We start from the raw sequence: 24,527 nt of genomic DNA, 5'->3' as shown, positions 1-24,527 counted from the left end.
AACGCTTCTACCAGTAACACCTTCTTATGTATTTCGTTCCCACCCAGAGAAATCAAAAGACAGAGTCGAGGAGATCGGAAGAGTATATTTGGCGATGACCAATATATCGGAATTCTCTGATCTAATCTGGCTAGCGATTGCGGTTGATGTTGAGCACGGCGTTACCACACGTGATCTGGTGCGGATGCCTGACCGAGCGCCTTCAGCTAGATGAGTCCACTAAAACATATGGTCAGCATCCAATGTCGAAAACTTAGTGCTGTTTATTTTGGGGATTTATTTACTGCTACAGATCACTCCCCCTCCTAGTGGGGCAGTGACGACCCTAAGACGTGGCCAACCAGAAGTTTAAACCCAACGAGTTTGTCGTTGGTAAACACTCTTCTGATAGCTTACTAAGTTAAGCAGCGTCTGGTCGTCTTTCCTTACTATATGGGACCGAGGTACAACATAGTAAAAAAAGAAAATGTACAACGAAAATTTCGACTCCTCGTAAACTGCATCGTTCTTTTCCAGCCGTCCTGGAAAAGAAAAAAGAAAATGTAAGTGCATGTCGAAATACACTCGTATGTGCGTAAAAACACAATGTCGGCGAAAAAAATGGAAAATATACTCAAGCACACGTAATAGCGTTAAAAAAATGTTTTTTATGTTTTGTTTCTTTTAAAATAAAAATATAAATATATAGGCATAATAAAATTGTCTTTCTTTTTAAAAAAAATTATATATCGTTAAAAAGAAAGATCGAGATAATATAAAATGTCGAGTAGTGCCTTACGTGCAGTAGTCGTTTAAATGTTCTGGAAATCTTACTCTTCTTCCAGAACGCGTCGTTTTAGGTATATTTTCAGATACATTCGAAGTATCATCGCTAGTGTTGGTTGTCGGTTGAGGAATTATGAGTGGAGTCGTATCGTTCGATTGTACCGAAGGAAAATCGACGTGGACAGGATTTCCTTCTAAATACGCTGCTTTTAAGCGATATATGCTGATGCTATCGTTGGTTCCGTTCTTATCGACTATATAGTGCTTAGATTCACGTTGAAGAACTTTGAAGGGTCCTTCGTATGCTGATTCGAATGGTCGTCGATGCGAGTCTCGACGAACGAAAACGTGTGTACTATATCGTAAGTCAGGTTGGACGAAAACATTAGTTGATTGAGGTCGAGTGGAAGCAGGTTTAACTGAACGCATTGCGTTTGTAAGCCTGTTCGTGTAGGAGGTTAGATCCATGTTCATTGAAGAGGATGAAGGATCCACGAATTCTCCTGGAAGTCGAAGTGTCGTTCCATAAACGAGTTGAGCCGCAGTGTATCCAATGTCAGCTTTCACTGCATTGCGGATACCTAGTAAGACAAGTGGAAGAGCGTCGGTCCACTGTGAAACGTTTGCAGCTGATAGTGAAGCTTTTAGTTGTCGGTGAAAACGTTCTACCAACCCGTTTGCTTGTGAGTGGTAGGCAGTCGTTCGGAAGCGAGTGGTTCCTAAAAGTGTGGTCAGACGACGGAAAAGATCAGATTCAAACTGACGTCCGCGATCTGTGGTGATGGTTGAAGGGCAACCGAAGTTTGCTACCCATCGTTCGACGAGGGTGCGGGCCACTGTCTCAGCAGTGATGTCCTTAATAGATATTGCTTCTGGCCATCGAGTGAAACGGTCTACGCAGGTTAAGAGATAAGAGTATCCATTTGAATCTGGTAAACGTCCTACCAAATCCAGATGAACATGATCGAAACGAGCATCGGGAGTTTTAAACGAGCCTAGGGGACATTTATTGTGTCTGACAACCTTAGATTTTTGGCAGCTTACACAGGAGTGTGCCCACTCCCTCACGTCTTTATTCATGCCAGGCCAGCAAAACCTTTCTGCTATAAGCTTGATGGTTGCACGAACACCTGGATGCGAAAGTTTGTGCAATGTGTTGAAGACATTGCGTCGATAATGTTTCGGCACGATTGGGCGATCCCTACCTGTAGATGTGTCACAAAGTAAGGTTTCCTTACCTGTTCCCATCTGTTTGATGCGTAGTTTAAGTGTTGTGGACGATAACTCGTGCTGAAGATCACTGTCTTCTTTTTGAAGCTCGGCGAGTTTAAGAAGGTCGATTCCTTGGAAACTGTTCAAGGAAGTTATGCGAGATAAAGCGTCTGCAACTACATTGTTTGCTCCAGAGATGTGTTGCATATCTGAAGTAAGCTGCAAAATGTAGTCCAGTTGTCGAGACTCACGGGGAGAGTACTTGTCAGAAGGAGAGCTTAACGAGAAAGTAAGCGGTTTATGGTCCGTGAAAAGAGTGAATTCACGGCCTTTGATATAGTGTTGGAAATGCCGTACAGCACAATACATAGCTAGGAGTTCCCTACCGAATGTGCTGTACCTAGATTCGGTGTCTAGCAACCTTCTAGAGAAAAATGCCAAGGGTTGCCAAGAGTTGTTAACCCATTGTTGTAAGACTCCTCCGATTGCCCAGTCGGATGCGTCTACTGCGATGCTAATGGGTGCTCGGGTGTCCTGGTGTGCAAGCATTGTTGCTTTAGCGATCAGTTCCTTAACTGTGGAGAATGCTTTTCGTGTGGTGTCGTCTAAATTAATGGATTTCGCATTTCCACGAAGTTGGTCGGTCAGAGGTTTCATAAGTAATGCGCATTTCGGTATGAAACGTCTATAGAAACTTACGAGGCCGTTAAACGTGCGTAATTGCTTGACGGTGGTCGGTTCTGGGTAATCCAGAATGGCCGCCACTTTGGTTCTAAGGGGTCGGATACCTTGAGCATCGATAGTGTGTCCCAGAAAGTCTAACGAGTCGGTTCCGAATCGTCATTTCTGAACGTTTACAGTAATGCCATGTTTTTGTAATCGTTCGAAAACAAGATCCAGATGCTTGAGATGTGTTTCTCTGTCCGGGCTTGCGATTAGACAGTCGTCAACATACGCATGTACGAAGTTGAGACCTCGAAAAACGTCGTCTATGAATCTTTGGAATGTTTGAGCAGCGTTCCTTAGACCGAAAGGCATTCGCAAAAATTCATAGAGTTCGAAGGGAGTTATGATAGCTGTTTTCGGCATGTCGTCAGTAGCCATAGGGATTTGGTTATACGCTTTAACCAAGTCGATTTTCGAAAAGACAGCTGTACCTTTCAAGGTAGCTGTCAAATCGTGAATGTGAGGCAACGGGTAGCGATCGGGAATGATTTTCGCGTTCAATCGCCGATAGTCACCGGTTGGACGCCAATCGTTGCTGTCCTTTTTAGGGACCATGTGCAACGGAGATGCATATGGGCTACTTGACGGTCGTATGATTCCTAAGTCTATCATATGGTCGAATTCGTTTTTCGCTAACCTTAGCTTTTCAGGAGCTAGTCGTCGTGCTTTAGAAAATACAGGTGGTCCTGTAGTCGTGATGTGATGTGTAACATTGCTGGTTACATACGGTAGTTTCGGTTGAGTTTGTTGTATCCCAGGGTACTTATCGAGAAGTGGCTGATAGAGTGGGTCTATCATATGTTTAACTGTGACTGGGGATAATTTGCAACCAGTAAAAGAAGTTACGCAAACGGATAAATTAGTGTTTCCGTCTACTAGCCTCCATTTGCGTGTGTCGATGATCAGATTATGGTGTTGTAGAAGATCCATACCAATGATTGGCATAGAAACATCAGCAACAACGAAGATCCAGTGAATGGGTTTGCGTAAACCCACGTTAAGGTAAACGTACCTTTTGCCATACGTAGCGATCGGTTTTCCGTTTGCCGCCTGTAAGTTTAGGGTCGATTCGTGAAGCCGGTCGTTAGGATTTGCTGGGAGAACGCTAACTTCTGCGCCAGTGTCGACGAGGTAGCGAACTCTCGTTGTCACATCTGTGACGAATAACAGACGGCTTTGTTCGCCGGCTACGGTTGCCGTTAACGCGTGCCGGCTTGGAAGTTTCCCGAATTGTTTTTCGAATCAGTCGGTTTCGTGTTGGGAAAATTGCAGGGTTTTCTGCAATTTCTGGAAAACTTTCCATACTGGTTATGATACCAGCACCAGTCGGGGTTATCTGTCTCTCGTGGTCTAGAGACGGATCGCTTACGAGAAATGCTTCTACGTGGTGTGCGCGATCTCTTACGGTCGGTACGAAGACTAAGATAACGCGTGAGTGTGTGACATAAGTCGTTTATATCATTCTGAGTCGTTTGAGGTTTTTCTTTGACTGAAAATACCTCGGTAGTAGAAGGTTTCGTAATTTCTAAAATGCGGTCGGCAGATGCAGCTAGCTCATTTAAGGCGTTGTTCTGGAACGAGACCAGAACTGTTTGCACCTGTTGGGGAAGTCTAGACAAGAAGAGTTGTTTGAATAGACCTTCGTCGAAAGTTCTTGGGCCTACAACCTCTCTCATCCGTTTCAACATGTCCATCGCAGAACCGTGTTGCAGGTGGATGTTATTGAAGAGTTGATCTAAACTTTGTCGATCGGTTAGGTCTCCTCGTTTAAGAATCGAGCGTTTTAAGATTTCGTAAGGATCGAAAACATCACTAGTAAACATACTAGGCGTTACGTACCTGTTGAATTCGCGCGGTAGTGCCTTGACTACTGCGAGGAATTGTGTACGTGTGTCGATTACGCCGTGCTCGTGGAAGTCGGCTTCTGCGTAGCAAAACCAGGCTTCGATGTTGTCGGGCCAGAAAGGCATGAGTTGAAACGAAGGCGGGGACAAAGTCTTAAGCTTGAGTACTCTGGGTGTCTGTTCAGTCATGATGAAATATGAAGTGCGATAATGAACGAGGGGAAAATATATATGTATCCAAGAAAAAATACGAAAAAAATCACAATGTTTAAAAAACAAAAAATAAGGCAATGATATATAAAAATCCCAAAAAGGAACAGACTCACAGTTGCAATTAGGTGTACCAGATCACGTCGGTCTCACCAATGATGATGTCACAGGTATTCAGTGTTTGACAACGCTTCTACCAGTAACACCTTCTTATGTATTTCGTTCCCACCCAGAGAAATCAAAAGACAGAGTCGAGGAGATCGGAAGAGTATATTTGGCGATGACCAATATATCGGAATTCTCTGATCTAATCTGGCTAGCGATTGCGGTTGATGTTGAGCACGGCGTTACCACACGTGATCTGGTGCGGATGCCTGACCGAGCGCCTTCAGCTAGATGAGTCCACTAAAACATATGGTCAGCATCCAATGTCGAAAACTTAGTGCTGTTTATTTTGGGGATTTATTTACCGCTACAATTTGAATTATATTACAGACTAGGAATCCCAGAAATGGCACAATTTAACCGAGAACTATATGAGGACGAACGAACGCATTGTATTCAGGATTCGAAATCAGGCAGTCATGATGTACAAAAGGATCATTAGTTCATACAAACACCCCACTGTGTTAGTTCATGGTGTACAATTACCTAATGCTCGTCGGCTGTCCATGTCCTTGATGATGATGGGTGAACCGTTCGATATTTTATGATCAGACTGTAGGATGATCTGGTTATGGCTTCGTGACATTTCACAAGGTCGTCTTCAATGTAGAAGATTTAGAGAAATCTTCTTTGCGAATTTACTCGCCACTACATATAATTTCTGGATACACCACAAGAATTCATAGAAATCATGTCCAAAATATTGTAAAGGTTTTATAAACAAAGACCAGACGTTTCGAATGAATTAGCCAAACTAATGTTAGTACCTCATTTTTGAAAGAGTAAAAGGGATCTCCAAAGAGATGTCTGTTGAAAGGAAAAATGTGGGTTGATTGATATACCATCTTTTTTAATGCAGCGCCTACTTCTCGAGTTTAGTGTTATTGGGCTCGAGGTCAGTATGAAGGTCGCGAGAACTCTCTGTTGGATGCTTCGCGCCCAATTTGTGTTGTGGGAGACCATATCAACTAGTTTCGGTTATCAGATTATCAGCGAAGACTATAATATGCCGACAAATCAGTGAAATTAGGGATGGAAAGTCCTGGATTTTGGCATGAAATTCATTCACATATAAATAGCATTTAAATGCTATGTAATGCCAAATTAGGCATTACATTCCGACAATGCGTATGAACTCTCAAGTTTTGACTGGTGATTACTTCTAGATTGGTGGGTTTTCTGTACAAAGGATAACTCGACTTTGATATATAGTGTCAAAACTTACAGATTCCTGCCTTCGGTCACTTCAAATAAAAAATGTTAAATGGTTATTTTAAAAATCTACGTATAATTTAAGCGTACGCTTAACAGCCATAACGTAGTATGTAAAGCTAAAACATGCGTTTGATCAGATTAGGGTGCTGTAGAAATTGTTTGGGTTTTCGGTTCCACATAGAAATCAGGTTTTCAATCATCTAAATAAAGTCAGTCCGCAACGTTAAACTACACAACATACATTGTCTCCCCAGTATCTTTTTCATTTAGAAAATCGCACTCGTGCGGTCATGATCCAAAATGACAATAGTTTTAGTCATAGGAAGCCTACAAACATTAATTGAGGGACTTTTCTCTAGTTATTCAAGCTGGGAAGTGAGAAATCCTGATTTCAAACCAATAATGTACACGGGCTCCAGGATAAATGGCGCATGAACTTATTGTTGGTCACCGGCTACTATGGGACTGCATCTCCTGACGTTGCTCCACTGCCCTGTGGATTAGATCTCTGGGTCAAATGCTCGATGGTGTGACTACTTCAGGAGACCACTCGTTTCGGTTTCAGCACCTAGGCAGCATTCCAGGCCATATGCAAGCTGAATGTTAACTACTCTGTGTAACTCATATGTAATGTGGTGCATTTCTGTACCGGCATTTATTTTTTGAAATAATTCAGGATGTCCTTAATAAAACGTAGTTAAAGGTTAGTGAGTAATGTTCCTCTCCGTTCTTTCGGTTCGAAATCAGGGTTTTCTAACCTCCTTAGATGGGCTCTCCATTATCCACCAACCCGGTTACAAAGCGCAGGACATTCGCTTTTCATACTCTCAATTTCGTAAACAACACTCCCGCCATGAGAAGGCAGTGAGTAGTACTTCCCTGGTAGTGGCTGTATGCACGTGGCCACGTGAGAGCACTTCGAAAGGCAGAGCTGACTCCCCACCCTTGGCCGTACCAGGGCATTTGGGGGCCCACGTATGATGATAGACTACTAACATCAACCCTTTAATCATTTTGGCACAGTTCTTTTATTTACAGGAATACTTCTAGGTTTCTGACTAGGTATACCTTTAGTTTTCTGTGTCATAATTGAATACAACGGTTCATTACATCATAGACAGTTGCAAAACTGCTTAGTAATGTTCTATATTGGTTTATTGTATTAGAACCAAACCCATTCTATATATGTAGAAGACTTGAATCCACTTGTCTTCCGCAATGGTAGTCTGCTTCATGTAGTTACAATTCGAGGTCAATAGACAGTAAAGCCGAGAATAAATAGATGAATGGAAGTGTGGTTCCACGGTGATATTTTAAGACTAAGACTGGTATGTTTTCGTACTTGTTATCACAGTCCGTACGTCCTCTGGTACTGTTCACATATCCTAAGCCAAAACTTTTATCTTAATAAGGAAGTCGGAAATGCCTATCGCAGTTACGCAATCGGGTTATGTTGTCTCGAGCATATTCTTTTCAGTTGTGCCATGTCGGGCAAGTCGATTAAGTGTCAGAAAAACTAAAAGCAATCATTTTAACACCTAGAGAGAGGTTCTACTGTAGACTGTACTTGGATGTGTCAGCAGAATGGCGTTTTCAACGGATAACTGGAATTTCAAGTAATGTTACGTCTCCACAGAAAAGGATTTATAAAGATTCGTCCCTAGGAACAGCTCACTTTGCCTTGCCCTAAGAATCCCCAGTATCAGCGGTAAGATCCGAAAAGTTCAGAGCTAACGAAACAAAATTATGTATTACCGGTTTCAAACTATTGTCTTTTGGTTTTTCTAGTAACACTCGTACGTCAGCAAGGTAGTCATCATTATTAGTTTCTTTTCAATGTTCCTCCAGAAGAAGCTACCTTCCACAATGTACCATATATGTGAATGTCAACCATCCACAATCTAACTGCACACAATATTCTTACTATCGATCCTGCTTTAATCCCATATCTTTTAAATATAATCGGTATTAATTCTCCGATCTTACGAAATGTTAATCCTAGTCTTCAGATTTTGAAATCCCTGTTACAATTTTCAACACCACAGCGGACAGAAATTTTAATTCGTTTTCTTATTGTTTGTTTTAATCTTAACCATCGATGTCCAGGACTGTAATTATTCAGTCTCATATTGGTATGCATCCTGTGTGAATTGCTTCGATATTGCCTTAATTCACAAGCATTATAAGCAAAGACTGGTAAATTGCAGTCCTAAACATCAATGGTAAGATTCAAACAAGCGATACATAAATAAAACTTCACCTCATTGCACAAGCTAGTGACTATCTGGACTCCGTAGCTAAGTGGATAACGCGATGGCGTTTGATACGAACGGTACTGAGTTCGAGTAATGCAGTGAACATCAACTCTGGAGTACAGGTGTACTGTGCGGTAGTTCGTTCTGTTTTACTTTACGGCTGCTAAACGTGGCCGTTGTGAGTAGAAAATGTCCATATGTTGCTAGTATTTGATCACAGCTGTCTTGGAAATATTACTCGCATCTACTGGGATCACCGGGTAATTAATAGTGAGGTTAGACGCGGGGTATTAGGAAATAATGGTAAATCAGTTGATGAGGTCGAAAATCTTCACAGACCTAGATGGTTGGCCACGTGTTACGTATGCCTGAACACCGATTACCACGACGCACAATGCTGACTAGCATTGGGGATGGTTGGAAGGAAGCTAGGGACGGCCAAACCAAAACGTGTCATCAGTCCTTGAAGTTACTAACTTCTAGTCTGACCCATGTTGGTAGATACAGACTACTAGGCTGAGGTCAGCGCGGCTATTGTAACCGATGGTTGTGGACTGTGGGTGACATGGCTCAGATTCAATCACAATGGCGTAGGTGTCATATCCTTATATACAATTTTGCTTTTATATACTACTACCATTGAAGTAACTGCTTCTATGAATTTGGTGTTCATTTTGTTGTGCTAATGAGGTGTGGCAACTTGGACCGATGCATATATATATATATATATATATATGCCTGAACCTACGTTGTAGCCGACTGACTGACTGGGATACACGTACATCCAGCTGGCGAGTCCCAGATAGGACGAGACGCGCATCCTGGATTCCATTGCTATCCATCTTTTTTATAGGACATCAGTTTCTTCTAGCAAAAATCTCAAGATCTTATATTGATGTGTGCTATACATCTGAAACCCATATAAATGATCCACAATTCACCATTCATCTAGGATCACCTAACAAATGTGACAAAGCACCCCCAAATGCCCTGGTACGGCCAAGGGTGGGGAGAGTCAGCTCTGCCTTCCGAAGTGCTCTCACGTGGCCACGTGCATACAGCCACTACCAGGGAAGTACTACTCACTGCCTTCTCATGGCGGGAGTGTTGTTTACGAAATTGAGAGTATGAAAAGCGAATGTCCTGCACTTTGTAACCGGGTTGGTAGGAAAAGGAGAGTCTACCTAGGGGAGTTAGAAAACCCTGATTCCAAACCAATGGTGCATATGTTCTCAGCTACAACGTAGGACCAGGCACATATGTGCATCGGTCCAGGTTGCCATACCGCATCAGCACAACAAGATGAACACCGGATTCATAGCAGTGGTTAGGTCAAAGGTAGTAATATGTAGGAGAAAGATTGCATATAGAGATATAGTACAAGAAGAAAGAATTGGTTCGTAGAAAGAAAGATATGAAGCGATTTTTAATCTCTTAGTTGAAGGGAAGACAGGGAGTGTATACACCGACGCCATTGTGACCGATTCTGAGCCATGTCACCAAGAGTCTCCAACCATTGGTTACGATAGTCACGCGGACCCCAACCAAGTAGTCTGCATCTACCAACATGGCTCAGGCTAGAAGTTAGTGACTTCAAGCACTGATGCCACGTTTTGGTTTGGCCGCCCCTAACTTTCTTCCGACCATTTCCAATACCGGGTAGCATTGCACGTCGTGGTAATCGGTGTTCAGGCATACGTAACACGTGGCCCAACCATCTCAGTCGATGAAGATTCATAACCTCATCAACTGATTTACCATCATTCCCTAATACTCTGCGTCTAACCTCACCATTACTTACCCGGTGATCCCAGCAGACGCCAGCAATATTTCTAAGGCGTCTGTGGTCAAATACTAATAGCTTACGAGTGTCTTCTACTCTTAATGGCCATGTTTCGCTGCCGTAAATTAAAACAGAACGGACTGCCGCGCAGTATACTCGTCCTTTTATTGATAGACGGATATCTCGCCTTCGCCAAAGGTGACGCAAGTTGGCGAAAGCCAATCGAGCTTTTCGAATCCGTGCTGAGATTTCGTCAGACACCAACCCATTAGGGCTGATCAGACTTCCAAGATAAGTGAAGTTGTCAACGCGTTCGACTACTTCACTCCCTATCCTTAGTTCAGGTGTTAAAGCAGACCAGTCCTGAAGCAACGACTTGCATTTAGAGGGAGAGAAGCGCATTCCAAACATCCTGGCATTGTTGCTCAGTGCTACCAGAAGACTCTGCATTTTGTCAGCGTCTTCACCAAACAGGACTATGTCATCTGCGTATTCTAAGTCGATAAGTGAACCTCCTGGTAGGAGATCAATACCCGAGAACTCAGTCGACGAGAAAGTTATTTCCATCAGTAAATCTATGGTGAAGTTAAACAAAAATGGGGAAAGTGGACATCCTTGACGGACACCACTTGAGGTTGCAAAAGTAGATGACAGTTCGCCATAAGCTCTGACTCGACTAGTAGTGTTCGAGTAAAGAGCCTTTACAAGGTTTATGTACTTCTGGGGTACGCCTTTCAATGACAGACACTGCATATGTTCTGCAGTATCCTGAAGGAACAAATGGCGTATGAACCAATTGTTGGTCACTGGCTACTCTGGGACTGCATCTCCTGACGTTACTCCATTGCCTTGTGGATCAAAGGCTCGGAGAGTGACCACCTAAGAAGACCACTTCCTTCGGTTCGGGCACCCGGACAGTATCCAAGCCCTCACACAAATCGAATGATTTATTTGGTGCTTCCTTATTCCAGTGTTTATGTATTTAAATGAAATTAATTGATAAATAATAAGCCTTTTTTGCGGCATTCTCGAGGAAGCGGGGTTCTGTTCCTTAGTTGGATACCTATCGATAGTCGTTTATACGCTGTCCGACCATCTGTCATGGTAAAAACTCGAGAATATCAGGACTCCCACTACCTAGTTGTCGTTTGTTTAACTCCCCACTAAATTTAGCCCTCACGAAAAAGAATGATATAGAACTTTATAACCTCATCCACAATGCTTCAAACATGAAGTAGGAAAGTAAAAGACGTGAGTAAACTATATATTTGGTTATTAATATCTTCGGTGGGTTGTTTGCGTACCTGTTTATCTTCAATAACACATGTTGGCATCTTCCGGTCTTCATTGTCTTAAAAAATAATTGTGCACTGTTCATGCACTTTTTTATGTACACTAGTTACATTTATTGCATAAACCTTTTCGGAAATTTTTTTTCGAAATAAAGTTTGTTAACTTTACGTTTTCGGTTGATTTTTCAGATAGCTGTTCATTCCATAAGTAGATGTAAGTAAATCATTGATGGATTTCTTATCCTCCGTGACCGTATTTATATCAGATGTGTGTAATAATGCTGAAAGCATTAACTTTGAGGATATCATAGATGAATATGAAACAAAAAGTAACGTAACTTATTTGTTATTTATTATGCAGCCTAGGTGCCTCCTTAATCAGACCCTTATTCAATGTGGATGATGATTGTTATGTGGGCCTCACGGGTGATGGACCCTATGTAAGTTATCCGATCCAGTCATTCCTATATTTCAGAGTTCCTGCATCAGCCCTGATGTCAATAAGTCTCCGAAACTACAGGAGTCATCATCAGTATACCCGAAGTTAATTAACTTTGTCTATCCTTCAGAAGACGAAACCAAAGCACATTGCGATACAGTATATATAACAGCTTCTACATCTGTGAACAAACCAATAGACCTTACTAGTCCAGACTTCGATGATAGTTTTACTGGGTTTGACTTTACTCAAATTATGAATGTTTCCGAAGTTACTAGTTGTAAAAGTGTCGACTTTAGTTTAGATTCACATTTAACTAGTTTCAAGACAGGTAAAGGGGATTCTGTGACTTTGACGAATTCATCATCTCTGAAGTTTGCTCGAACACTTGTGGACTCGTTAAACATTTGTGACGATGATGTGAATGTGGAGAAGAGTCATGAGAACCACGACTCACATTTCACTGGCTTCAAGACAGGTAAAGGGGATTCTGTGACTTTGACGAATTCATCATCTCTGAAGTTTGCTCGAACACTTGTGGACTCGTTAAACATTTGTGACGATGATGTGAATGTGGAGAAGAGTCATGAGAACCACGACTCACATTTCACTGGCTTCAAGACAGGTAAAGGGGATTCTGTGACTTTGATGAATTCATCATCTCTGAAGTTTGCTCGAACACTTGTGGACTCGTTAAACATTTGTGACGGTGATGTGAATGTGGAGAAGAGTCATGAGAACCACGACTCACATTTCACTGGCTTCAAGACAGGTAAAGGGGATTCTGTGACTTTGATGAATTCATCATCTCTGAAGTTTGCTCGAACACTTACAGACCCTTCCATTTCTGGTGATGTTTTCGTAAAGCTAGAAAAGTGCTACGAGTCTTATGATTACAATGCCCATAATGTCAAAGATAATTTATTACTGTCTGAGGAACAAATTGCTGAGGTGCATGATGATTTTGGGGACTCATCTCATAATTATATTGACTCATTTAATGGATGTTTTGATACTCAATTTGACTTACCATTTGAACGTTCTGAAGGTGGTATTCACATGATGGAAATTAATATATCGTAAGTCAGTGTCACCTATTTGGTTGAACTCTTTGTTTAATTTTTGTAATATAGTTGTTATGTTATAGAAGTCAATGCTAAATTTTAATGGATTATATACAACTTCGACTTTCATATCTTATTTTGTCTAAACTTTATTCGAGTTTATCATTTCGTTTGGTCGTTTTAATTTCTCTACATTAAATATTTTACATGTTTTCTCTTAGTTAACTTAAATTCATTGTGTGTAAACGTTTAGTTTCTTTTTAAGATAATATTTCGAGGTGTATCTCATCATGGGAAGAATAAATAATACTTTCGTGTCTTTTGACTGGTTTTTCTTAGTGTTATCTTAGTGATCATATCATTTATAATTATCAAATTCTCCAGAAGTTCACGTCAAAGGATAATTTAAAACAGTTCACTTCAAGAATTGGTTTAATATTAATTCTGAAGATATTTTTTAGAGAATAACTTTTTTACCTTTAATTGATTTCAAACTTTTTTTTTCAAATTTTAGCGCAACGAACGTTGTTTCTGTATGAATGATAACAGCCCAATGTCTTCCAGATTATCTCTGCTGCGTAGACTATAAGGTTCACGCATATTTTAGGCATAGTTTTCATCACGAACGGAAACCAACTGGAGAAAATATGACCTGTTTGGTTAATCAAGTTTATATAGGGTTAATAACTCACTGATAACATTAGATGAATGCATTTTCATCGTGAACTGACTGAAGTTGGTATCGTTTGTTACTAAGTTCCGACTCAGTAGTCTAAATGTATTGTGATTATTTAAGTTAGAGCTGTTTAAATAAAAACTGTTTCACTAACATTTAACATGTTAATGATACCCTCGAATAGTCGTATATATATAATGGTCTGGGTTTTCATGTTTTTGCTATTAAAGACCTGCAATCGACCAGTCTCCAAAGATATGTGTTTTGACCAAGTTGCTTGATATTCCCATCATGTGTTGGTTTTAAATCATTTAATGCAAGAATTTGATTATTTAACTTAAAAGATACATTTGATTGAGATTATATTTCTATCAGAAACTTTTATGTTATTTGTTCAGTGTTTTAAATTTGTTCTGGTCATTTTTACTTCATCTCTAACACGTATAAATTACCTTTTTTATTTAATTCATCTAGTATGTTAATGACGAATTCGCACTTAAATACTACTATATAATTAGATGTCGCCGAACAAAATTTTTCATTTTTTTGTGTGTATGGGGTTCCCCATTTCAATATTTTTGATAGTCATATTCATATTTTTACTAAGTAAATATTTATTTCATTCCAATTAGATTAGATGTGGAACGTGAAAAAGCACGGGTTGACCAACAAAATCTAATTGCACATAATCAATCAATTCCATCACCCAGTCAACATGTGCTCTCTACATCTGATACTTCATTGAATACTACATTATATGGACTATTGTGGAATATACGTAGAAGATATTATGGAACTGAGATATTAAATTCGACAAATGACCAATCACTTTTAAAATGGAAAGTATTACTTGCTGACTATGCCAATCATCAAAAGTTATCTGTTTCTTCTGCACCACTTTACTTACCGAAATATTTAAAGTTTTCAAATGATACTCATAATAAATGGTCTTTACAAACTGCAGATAAACTTTACTGGTTACTGGATATGAAGCATATTATAGATACAAAATGTGAGAGCAGTCTTCCTATTTCTTACAAATTCCATGATTTTATTTTGATTCCTGATAAGTTTGGATGTGTTGGCAGACAAGAAATTATCAAGTAAGTGTCATATTCGCACTCAAACGTATTTTCAATATCCACTGAAAACGTCCTAAAATACAAAATATGTGTAACTAATTCATGTGTCAATGTTTGATAGAAGTAGGTTTAATTTGTTGATAGATTGTGGTCATAACTCTATTTCATTAAGTTGAAACCACATAAGTAAAGATTGCATTTTTTTATTTCACTCCGAACCACCTGTTTTTTAATGATGATTTTATTTGAAGGACGATAACTTAAAGCTTATCGGTTGTATATATATCTTCTGTATTAGCTCATAGCTAAATAGATCTAGGATCGTTTCTGGGTTACTGTTCGCAGATCTACAATCAATTTTCGGTTTTATTTCACTGATCAGGATTATCATGTGAATTTAGTATTAATACTAAAGGTTGTTTAAACAGTTCCAGTCAAGTTAAACTACATAGCCACACCAGTTATTTCTTGTGTGTTATAAGAAATGAATCACTATCATTCAAAATGATGGTATTTATCAACAAACTGGGTTTTTTAGTTTAGGGGGTTGGTGAGATCATTGAATCTGCCATTTAAAATTGCGAACTGACTGTTGTTAGACAAGCATCTGAAACCAGGAAATATTAAACATCTGTTTTGTCCCAGTACAGAGTTCTAATGAGAAAAAGTGACCAGTGGAGCTCACTCCTATGGGGTATGAGACAAATATCATGAATGATAATCTATGATGGTTTTGTAGTATCGTAAATCGGCTGAATTTAAAAGTGCAAACAACTGGGTGTCAGCTCAGCAGTCTAATGGTTAGACAGTCATCTCGATATCTGACTGTTATGGGTCCAATCCCTGGTATAGTTGTGAATGCATATTACCAAGTAATCTGATAATAAGTTAAAACAGCTTATCTAGTGCTTCCTGATTCAAAATGTTTGTATAATTAAAGTTAGTTCGTCATGTATGACTAAAATTTGGTTTTTTAAAATTTCATTTGCATGTTCAATAGGCTATAAAGGCCTCAGTCGAATCATGTGATTCTACCCCGCTTTTTGTATTCAGATGCCCTTTATTTTGTCACATCATTCATATGTCAAGTTGCCTTTAGACACTTCAGTTTTTTATCCGATATGTCTTTGGTTTGAACCCGTCAATCAATTACTTAATAATGATCAATGTGAGATCTGGCGTAAATGTACTATGGTCTGATTTGCAACTTCACATCAGTCCAGATAGATGCAATTAATAAGACGAATATCAATATGGTCCCAGCGATGTCAAAAAAGACTATGTATTTAGATAGTACTATTAATGGTTTAGTAATGTGTTATGCACACCTTAACACATAAAACTGTATTTGATTACTGGGTTAAATTGTTTCATATATTTTTTATTGGAAAAGTATAGTATGTTGATTTATTTTCATGTTTTAATTTTACAAGATCGGAAATTCATTCTGTTACATTCTTTGGTAAACAATTTCAGGGCTAGTGTAATATCTTGGTGGAGCGTTTATGTAACATGTTCTTTTTAACATAAAAGTATTTTTAAATGAGAATTACTCGATCTTTTATTGAGTTTATATTCTATCCAGTAAATTACATTTTTATGTACGATTTCGTGTTAATAGACTTAGAAAAAATAATGAAACGTTGCATTAATTAGCTGTTGAAGTATCCTGACTTACACTACGAACAATCCTCCCCAAACCTTAAATTATAAATATATACAGAAAAAATACTACTGAGGTTATTTTCATTTATTCATTATATTGAATTTATGTATGCTCAAGATTCACTTATTTACTTAATTATAACAAATAGAATTCCTGGTACAAAATAATACCCCACACAAAGTGGAATATTGACGTTGTGAGAAGAAAACAGATGAAAGGAAATTCATACAATCAACCAATAGATAAACAGAGATAGTACTCTTTAAAAGGTACTGTTCAATTAGGAAAAAATCCAAGCGATATTTCGTCTAGTTAAGAATGTTCATTTTACTTCTATAAAGAATGGATGGGAAACCTATAGCAAAATCACCGGCTTCTATTTTGAGACAAATTGGATAACATTTTAAGCCACTCAGTTACATGACCTTAAGTACCCCAACGAAAGTTACCCATCGTATTCAGATATACTTCATATTACGACTAGTGTGAGATTGCATCTCTTGTCCCAGTTTCACTTTCTTTTGTATCAAATCTTTGTGTCAAAGTGTCGTTGAGATCCCTGAAGAAATTCTCTTACTTAAGTTTGTGCATCCGACTTCTTTACACAAATGATGATGACACACAATAAAATTATAATTTAAATCCTTCCCCCTAAATAGTGTATGTAGACATTAGATTATCAGCTATATGTTAATTGTTGTAAGTGCTTTTATGTTATACATTTTGGATTTGCTCGACTGAGTAGTGACATTGCTCACTTTAATACAGTTGATGTAATCCACATCCTGGTGTATGTCTGAACATAATCCATAAAGGTGTTTCGTAAATTGAAATACCTCATTTTTCCTTTATTTTTAGTTCATTTTTGAGCTGTCGTAGAATTTGTTCAAATGTAATTACCCGTGGTTGGATTGAAAACCATTACTTACAAATAATGTGGAAAGTTGGTACAATTGCTTTACTTTACAGTGATTTATGCGCGACGTTACTTAGTGACTATTGTGCACCGATTCATGTCCTAAATGAATTACGCTATCGTTATGATCGTGAAATAGAAACTTGTCAAAGGTAATTTCGCTTCAGAAACATTTTGCACCTGATTTCTGTCTTCGTAAAGTGATGTGTTATTAATAAAATAATTCAAGGAAACTCTGAATATTTAAGGAAATTTAATTTAACTTCACGTTCCACTGAAACTTTTTTTCAGTTTTGGGCTGTGGATATTGTTGAGTTTCCCTGAAATCATGAACCAGTCAATGTTAGACAACCATTGAAAACCTGGAAACACTGGACGGCCGTTTCGTCTTGGTATATGGCTCTTCAGCAGCGCGTATCCATGAGAGGCCGTGACCAGTGGAGTTCAACCGTTTCGGGTGTGAGGCATTTACCAACCAAAGACAATAGAAAATGGTTTATCAGCATCATGGATTGATTGAAGTTACACACTGACATTATTGGATGCCGGCTCAGTGATTATGTGTTGTCAATCTACTTGAATGTTATAATCTTACTATAACACGAATATCTCTTAGCTTATAGTGTGCTTCAGGTAGTTGGTCAGTAATCTCTAAATGATTTTCGTACTGTTGTCTAACTACACTTGTATTCTCTATGTATTTCCTATAGACCAGCTCTTCGAAAAGTCATCGAACAAGACGATACACCGGCGCGGCGTCTTATCTTGTGCGTCAGTCGCATAGATGTTTTTGACCAATGTGTAAAGGTTAGATTTTTTCTAGTTAATTTCGATGACTCATTATATATGAAAATTATATTTGAAATAATCTCAGCGATTGAAATTTAAATAGTTCCAACGTTTCGTCCAGCTAACTTGTCCGGACTTCTTCAGCGTAGCAAACAAAATCATCAAAAAATATATAGCTTTTTAACAATCAAAACTATACTGTGTTAAACCAGTCAATGTTGGAATTATTTAAATTTCAATCGCTGAGATTATTTCAGATATGATTTCCACATATAATGACTTTTCTATACTCGGCGCCCAATTTCTGTCAAATTATTCTTTCTAATCGTGACGAATATTCGTATAAATTCCAACGACTGTTATCATCTAATCATTCTGATTGCTGCTTAAATGTCCGGATTAGTGGTTGTTACTTTGATCTAGTTTTCTCAAGTCTTCCCTATCGAATAAACCACTTAAAGTATACTATGTCGATGATCCAAACATTCTTCCTGTTTTAGCCCGCTTGATCAGGTTATTTGATTATGGAGTCCGTTTAGAATTAGTTCACTTTAGGACTGTCTGACCAATGACTTCTTTGACCATTAACTCAGTGGCTATAAAATCCTAATTCTGATTGGTTCAACGAGCTTCTTCTACTCTAATGGCCAGTCTGAAGACGAATAGAGCAAACAGATTAACTTGTTATTATATTGTCCTCTATTATCATCTTTACTCAAGTCATGGGATTGTATACAGTAATTGCATGGCAAGGGATGTGGTCAAAAAACAGTATTGTTCACCTATACACGTTGTTCTAAAGCTCAATGTTTACCATCAGGTTTTGAATAGTTCGCATTACACTTAGAAATCTAAAATTCATTTGCCCTGTCGAGCGAAAGAAATGTGATACATAGAACCAAGTTGGAAAATGAGTATTAGAGCTTTCAAACGTTTGTTTGCTATACTAACTGTGTCAGAAAACCTCTCGAAACATTATTCTGGGTCATATTCTGTTATTAAAATGTGGATACTAGGTCCAGATGTGATTGGGTGTTCATTTTACTTCATCACCCAATAAAATGAATTGTCGTTGTTCACTGGTATTTAATGGCTATCTTTAATGCTTCGTAGATACAAAAATTTCAGTATAACTGTATATTATAACCCCTAAGCCATTTTTGGTTCTTCGCATGAAATTCAAAGTGAAGAACACTTATCTTAGATCGCATAAAAAGCCCAATGTAAATACCTTTGCATAACACTCAAAACGTTTAAAGTCGATAAAAAATTGTGTATTTGCTGTTTTAGGGTGAGAATGGCAGTATTAAACACTTTAACTGTTTTACAAAAGAGATCGATTGTAATTAAAAATGGAAACCAGGACGCGCGTTTCGTCTTACCTGGAACTCTATAGCTGGATTTACCTGCATCGCAGAGTTAATTTGTCACTCCACTGCTCGAACCCAGTACTTTTCACTTCGAATACCGACACATGATTCACAATAGGACTACTCAAAAACCCTTATAAATTAAATCAAATGCACACATGTTGCACAACTGAGTGGATAACTTATTGGTATTTGGAAGGTGTTGGGTTCAAATCGCAGAGCGACATCAACCCTAGGATGCAAGTAAATCCAGTTATAGAGTTCTAGATAAGACGAAACGCGCGACCTGGATTCCACTGTTAATTACAGTCCACCTCTTTTATAAAACGTGTGACTACATCGAAGCAATCCGCACAGTATACACATATACTAGCTAGGACCGGTGAAAATTCAGTCAAGAATATCAACAAAGGAATAACTCGAGAAACCCTTCGATAGTATATGTCTATTTCTTCCCATGTAGATTGTACATAGAGTGTTAATTAGTAGCTTTGTTTCAGATTACTTTATTCTTAATAAACTTCCAAACAAACCGCCGTATTATTGGTTCACTGAATGATAGGTGAATTGATGAAATAGGAAACAGATAACGATTTCCATTCACAACATTGCCATATCGTTATATTGTTACTCCATCTCGCTTAGTGTTCAGCAAATTTGTTAATGAAGGTTTTCGCTGGTGTTGAATTTTCTATAGGACTGTTTATGATTCTGAGAAATCTTAAGTGCTAATATATTCCCACTCGTATAAATGAAATTATGTAGCGACATTTTTTTCAATACTAACACCGGAAAGCTGATAATAAGCCTTGAAAAACTTATAAGCTTCCTGAACCCACTATGCTTTTTCGAGTTTCATTACTTCTGTAACGACATACTTCTTATTCATGCATACTCTTTTCTTATTTGCTGAAGATTATCTTCAAAGCGTCACTGTAATATAATTACACTGAAACTGCAATAAGACTTAGGACGATAAAGACCTATTTACTGTGTCTCCGCATACAGTTATCCATAATCAATTCGAGTCAAGCGTTTTGTTAGAACTCAAACGGACTGTGAAACACGACAGTCTCTAGTTTCGTTTTAATTTACGTGCCTATTGACTGTAGTTTGGTTAAATTTGAGTCCTACGGAAAACTAATCTAGAAGCCTTGATAATGATCACAAACGTTTTTCCATTCAATTTGCTGTTTCACGTCATCATAGCTGGATAAAATCCATTTAAGAAGGGTGGAAGGAGTCAGAACTTTCATATTAATAGTAGTAGGAAGTCAAACTTTGGAAGAAAAAGTCGAGGAAATCTCAGTTGTGAAACCTTACTAAGTCGATCGAGTGATTACATTTCAGTCATATATGCTCTTGGTTTCAAATATAACATCCATCTTGGATCAAAATTGCTAATTTCTTATGATAAGCAAATGTGCTATACAATCGCATATTCAACGTAAATTTTCGCAACCTCATAGTGCACTCCGTATCTGTTTTGTTGAAAGTTGTATCCTGTCCACACATTATGGCTTCCTATTTATCGTTAATATTATTATTTTTATTTCAAAGAAGGCTTGTCTGACAGATGGCTGGTATCAAATTGCTTGGCATCCAGATCCCATGCTTACAACACTGATTACTTCTGGCAAAATTCGTGTTGGTTCGAAGTTAGTAACTGCTGGTGCTGAACTAGTCGTAACCAGTCCATCATCTACTAACAATCAGCCTAAAAGGAAGTGCTCTTCAGGTGATGAGCGAATTGATGAATTTAAGCATTTATATGGAGATGACGGTGTAGCTGTTGGAATGGCTTTGAAGTTGCATGGAAATTCTACACGACCTGTTTCTTGGTGTTCACGCCTAGGATTCACTACAAAACAACCAAGTTCGGGTGCTGGCTTGTATCCAGTTCCTCTATGTACTCTCAGTTCAGATGGAGGTATCTGTAGCTCAATTCGAGTAGTAATCCAAGTATGTTTCTGTCTTTTTTTTCTGCTTAAATACTTTTCACTTCACTAAATTAATTTGTTGATTAGTTGAAATGGTTAATTATTCACCCCAATAAATTATGCTTTTAGGTATTTTATACTTTGAGTCTCATAGTCCATGTTCTTCTGATGATCTAGATTACATATTTGTTAGTGAATCAATAATTTTCTTTGCCAAATGCAATAACATAACATAGAATATGTCTCGACTTTATTGCTCAACGGTAAAACATACTTTTTAAACATAGATCGTCTGGTCTAATTTTCAGTTATTCTCAGGAAAGTTATTCATCTGCGAATTGTATATTAGCTTACATTGTAGGTCTTTTCCTTACAACTAAATACCATCTCTTTATGTTCAGTAAGGTGACCATATTCCCTGAACTACATTATAGTGATACATACGTATGTTCGTTATGGAGCTATAAGAATTTGGTATGGACACTAGGGGGTGTTTATTTGTGAGTATGTCCAACTTTTAAAATAGTGATTTCTTTATGTTATTTTAAAAGTATTGTCAGACAACAAACAACTGTGATGGTTCATTAACTTTTCATACATGATTTTGTTTAAATAACCAAATTATTTTGTGGATCTAATAAAACAAGTCAAAACAATCGGCAACGCTGATGATTATTTCTAATTTTAATAAAGTTTTCAAGTAAATATTTACTCGTTGATACATATTCGAATTGACACTGGTCATTAAATATTCTTTTTTATTCAACCAACAGTAGAAAGATTCAACTGGTTGTTTTGCATGTAACCTAGCGCTAAAACTGAATCGGCCTGTAGTGATTGAACTACAAGCATTGTGAAAACTAGTAATATGAATCATATTTTAACTAACAATGCTGAGAAGTCATACTCTTAGTTTGGTACTCAAATAGAATTAGACATCGAAATAAGAAATTGTCAAAATTGACAATGAGAGAAGTGTTAATAACCACCTCTTGTTATACAGAGACAGCTTAGAATGAAATAAGGTTGATGCAAATTGAAATGCGTTTATTTTTTTTTTACATGTTTGTTAATATTTGTTGCGTAAATAAACTATTTGCACTGGTTAGACGAATAATTGACAGGATCAAAATAGAACAATGTAAAGTGATGTATTTCAAATTATTTAAATTTACGAACAAAAATGTAAACGAATATCAACGTTTATCTTTTTTCTGAATTCTAACTATTCTACGTTCATTTTGATGATCCAAACTAATGACCAGCAATTTCATCGATTTCAGATTAGTTTGACAGTGAAGATTAGGGATTCTGAAATTCTGGTTCATAATATGGTGAACTATTGTCTGATGTAATAAATTTATCATACCTTGGTACATTCATCAACCACTTATCTATGAGTCACACCAGTCATTGTAATCAAAGATTACTGGGTTTTTATGCCTTTAGTAAGTGATATTTTGATGAAATTAGAGGCATAAATTGTTAAATATCGTATTTGGAGTAACCTGAAATCAATCTGATCAATTCAATTCCAATGACCCATTATCTTTATGATTCTAATACTTTTTGATTTTTAGTATACATTTGTCTGCTTTCATAACTTCATTCAAATCTGCGACACTCGTTTTGATCAGCATTCCGATATCCAAGAATTGTTTAACAATTCGGGCTTAATTCAATGGAGAGTCAGTGGCCTGCCTACAAGACTGATTTCCTTCAACTGTCTGTTTCTTTTTCTGTTAAGAATTAGTACATAATCGTGTTATTCCATTAGATGAAGAGCTTATCCCTCTGTCTAATGAGATCTTTTCGGTATCACTTCATTGGGGAACGGAATTCGAGTCAATAATCCAGTCTCGTAAGTAGTTGGTACTTAGCCACGTCCTACCATTCCGTTCATTTGTAAATCAGCATTCTATTCATCCACTTAACAATCTGATATTCGTTCAACAAACACAACCCCTTTAATACATTCTAGAACTGAGTTTTTACTATTCTTTTTCTAATATTTAATATTAATAGTAATAGCACCTCATATACTGGTGATCATTTCAATACTGTGTCTTTTCATTTCCTGCAAAAGCGTCGATATTCCCTACAATATATGGAGACATTAGAGGTCCCGGAACAAAATGCAGATACATCAACTCTTTTGACACGTACAAATTCTGGTTCAGATGAACTGTCTTCAAAGTTTCGTTTAAATCGCCGTCGAATTTTTCGCAGTGAACGGGCTGAGGAGGCGGAAGTTAGACTATATGAAGCGCGCAGACTCAAAGTTATTGACAGAGCCTTGGATAAACTTGTAGTTGATAATCCAAGTATGCTTTCGATTGTAAATTCCTATTTAAAATTTATTTTCCTAAAATTGGAGAATCGTAATTATTCTGATGTCAATAATGTGAGCTGTTTTCCGATTGGTCTCCTGTTCAGATACATTAGAAATCCTTAATGGTCACTGAAACCAACTATTAATTCTTATCTAATTGATGACATTTTTGAAGACCTAACATAGTAAATATTGAAGTGTTGAACTAAAAATCGTCAACTTTTCTATATTTATCACACATATGTAACAAAAAGACAAATGTGATCTTAAAATAGCTTTAAATACATCCAGTTTTAAATGTAAATCAATTAAACACCACCAACTAATCAGGTGGTTAAAGATCTCAGTTATTAGATTTCAATATACAAGAAGAGTTGTAAAGCCTTAAGAATACTTTGTTCTATCACAAAAGTATGTGAAGCAGTCAACATGGTTGTGGTATCACTAAACAAAAGCAAGCGACGGCGTAATGGTTCTTGATTTTCTAGTAATTTTAGTATTCTTTATCATCACGAACTGATTTTAGTTAGACTTCCATTGAAAACCCGAAAGCATCGGACGGCCATTTCGTCCTTGTGTGAGACTCCTCAATGGTGTGCATCCACGAATCAAAATTAGGACCTTCGGTCTCGCACATGAACTGAGCCGGCTTTCGACGGTGTTAATGTAATTGTTTAACGGATATCGATATGTGTATTGAAATTTTATTCTAAAACGTTAGCATATGTGTTCGATTGTATAATATATGCATTTGCACGTAGCAAATAACAGTTGACTACTTTTTGG

The 24,527-nt window shown here is 37.8% G+C and overlaps 1 protein-coding gene across 3 annotated transcripts in view; it reads left to right on the top strand.

Annotated features, from left to right (window-relative positions):
- Positions 1-5,838: 5,838 nt before the first annotated feature.
- Positions 5,839-24,527, top strand: part of BRCA2_1 (Breast cancer 2, early onset) — a 34,699-nt gene continuing 16,010 nt past the window's right edge. Inside the window, exons 1-10 of one of the 3 annotated variants that reach the window (XM_051215854.1) lie at positions 5,839-6,092; positions 11,657-11,796; positions 11,834-11,907; positions 11,943-12,384; positions 12,532-12,985; positions 14,279-14,749; positions 17,253-17,462; positions 18,021-18,117; positions 21,030-21,431; positions 23,496-23,733. In XM_051215854.1, the coding sequence (XP_051066395.1) occupies positions 11,697-11,796; positions 11,834-11,907; positions 11,943-12,384; positions 12,532-12,985; positions 14,279-14,749; positions 17,253-17,462; positions 18,021-18,117; positions 21,030-21,431; positions 23,496-23,733 (2,488 nt within the window). In that variant the 5' untranslated portion in view covers positions 5,839-6,092; positions 11,657-11,696. Of the gene's footprint in view, positions 6,093-10,725; positions 11,797-11,833; positions 11,908-11,942; positions 12,986-14,278; positions 14,750-17,252; positions 17,463-18,020; positions 18,118-21,029; positions 21,432-23,495; positions 23,734-24,527 lie in introns of those variants that run through there. The other 2 variants (XM_051215855.1, XM_051215856.1) reach the window with 2 other exon arrangements.

The sequence above is a fragment of the Schistosoma haematobium genome, chromosome 4, assembly GCF_000699445.3.
Source record: "Schistosoma haematobium chromosome 4, whole genome shotgun sequence".
NCBI lineage: Eukaryota > Metazoa > Platyhelminthes > Trematoda > Strigeidida > Schistosomatidae > Schistosoma > Schistosoma haematobium.
Note: the sequence above shows the minus strand (reverse complement) of the source record. Positions and strands in the feature narration are given on the sequence as shown.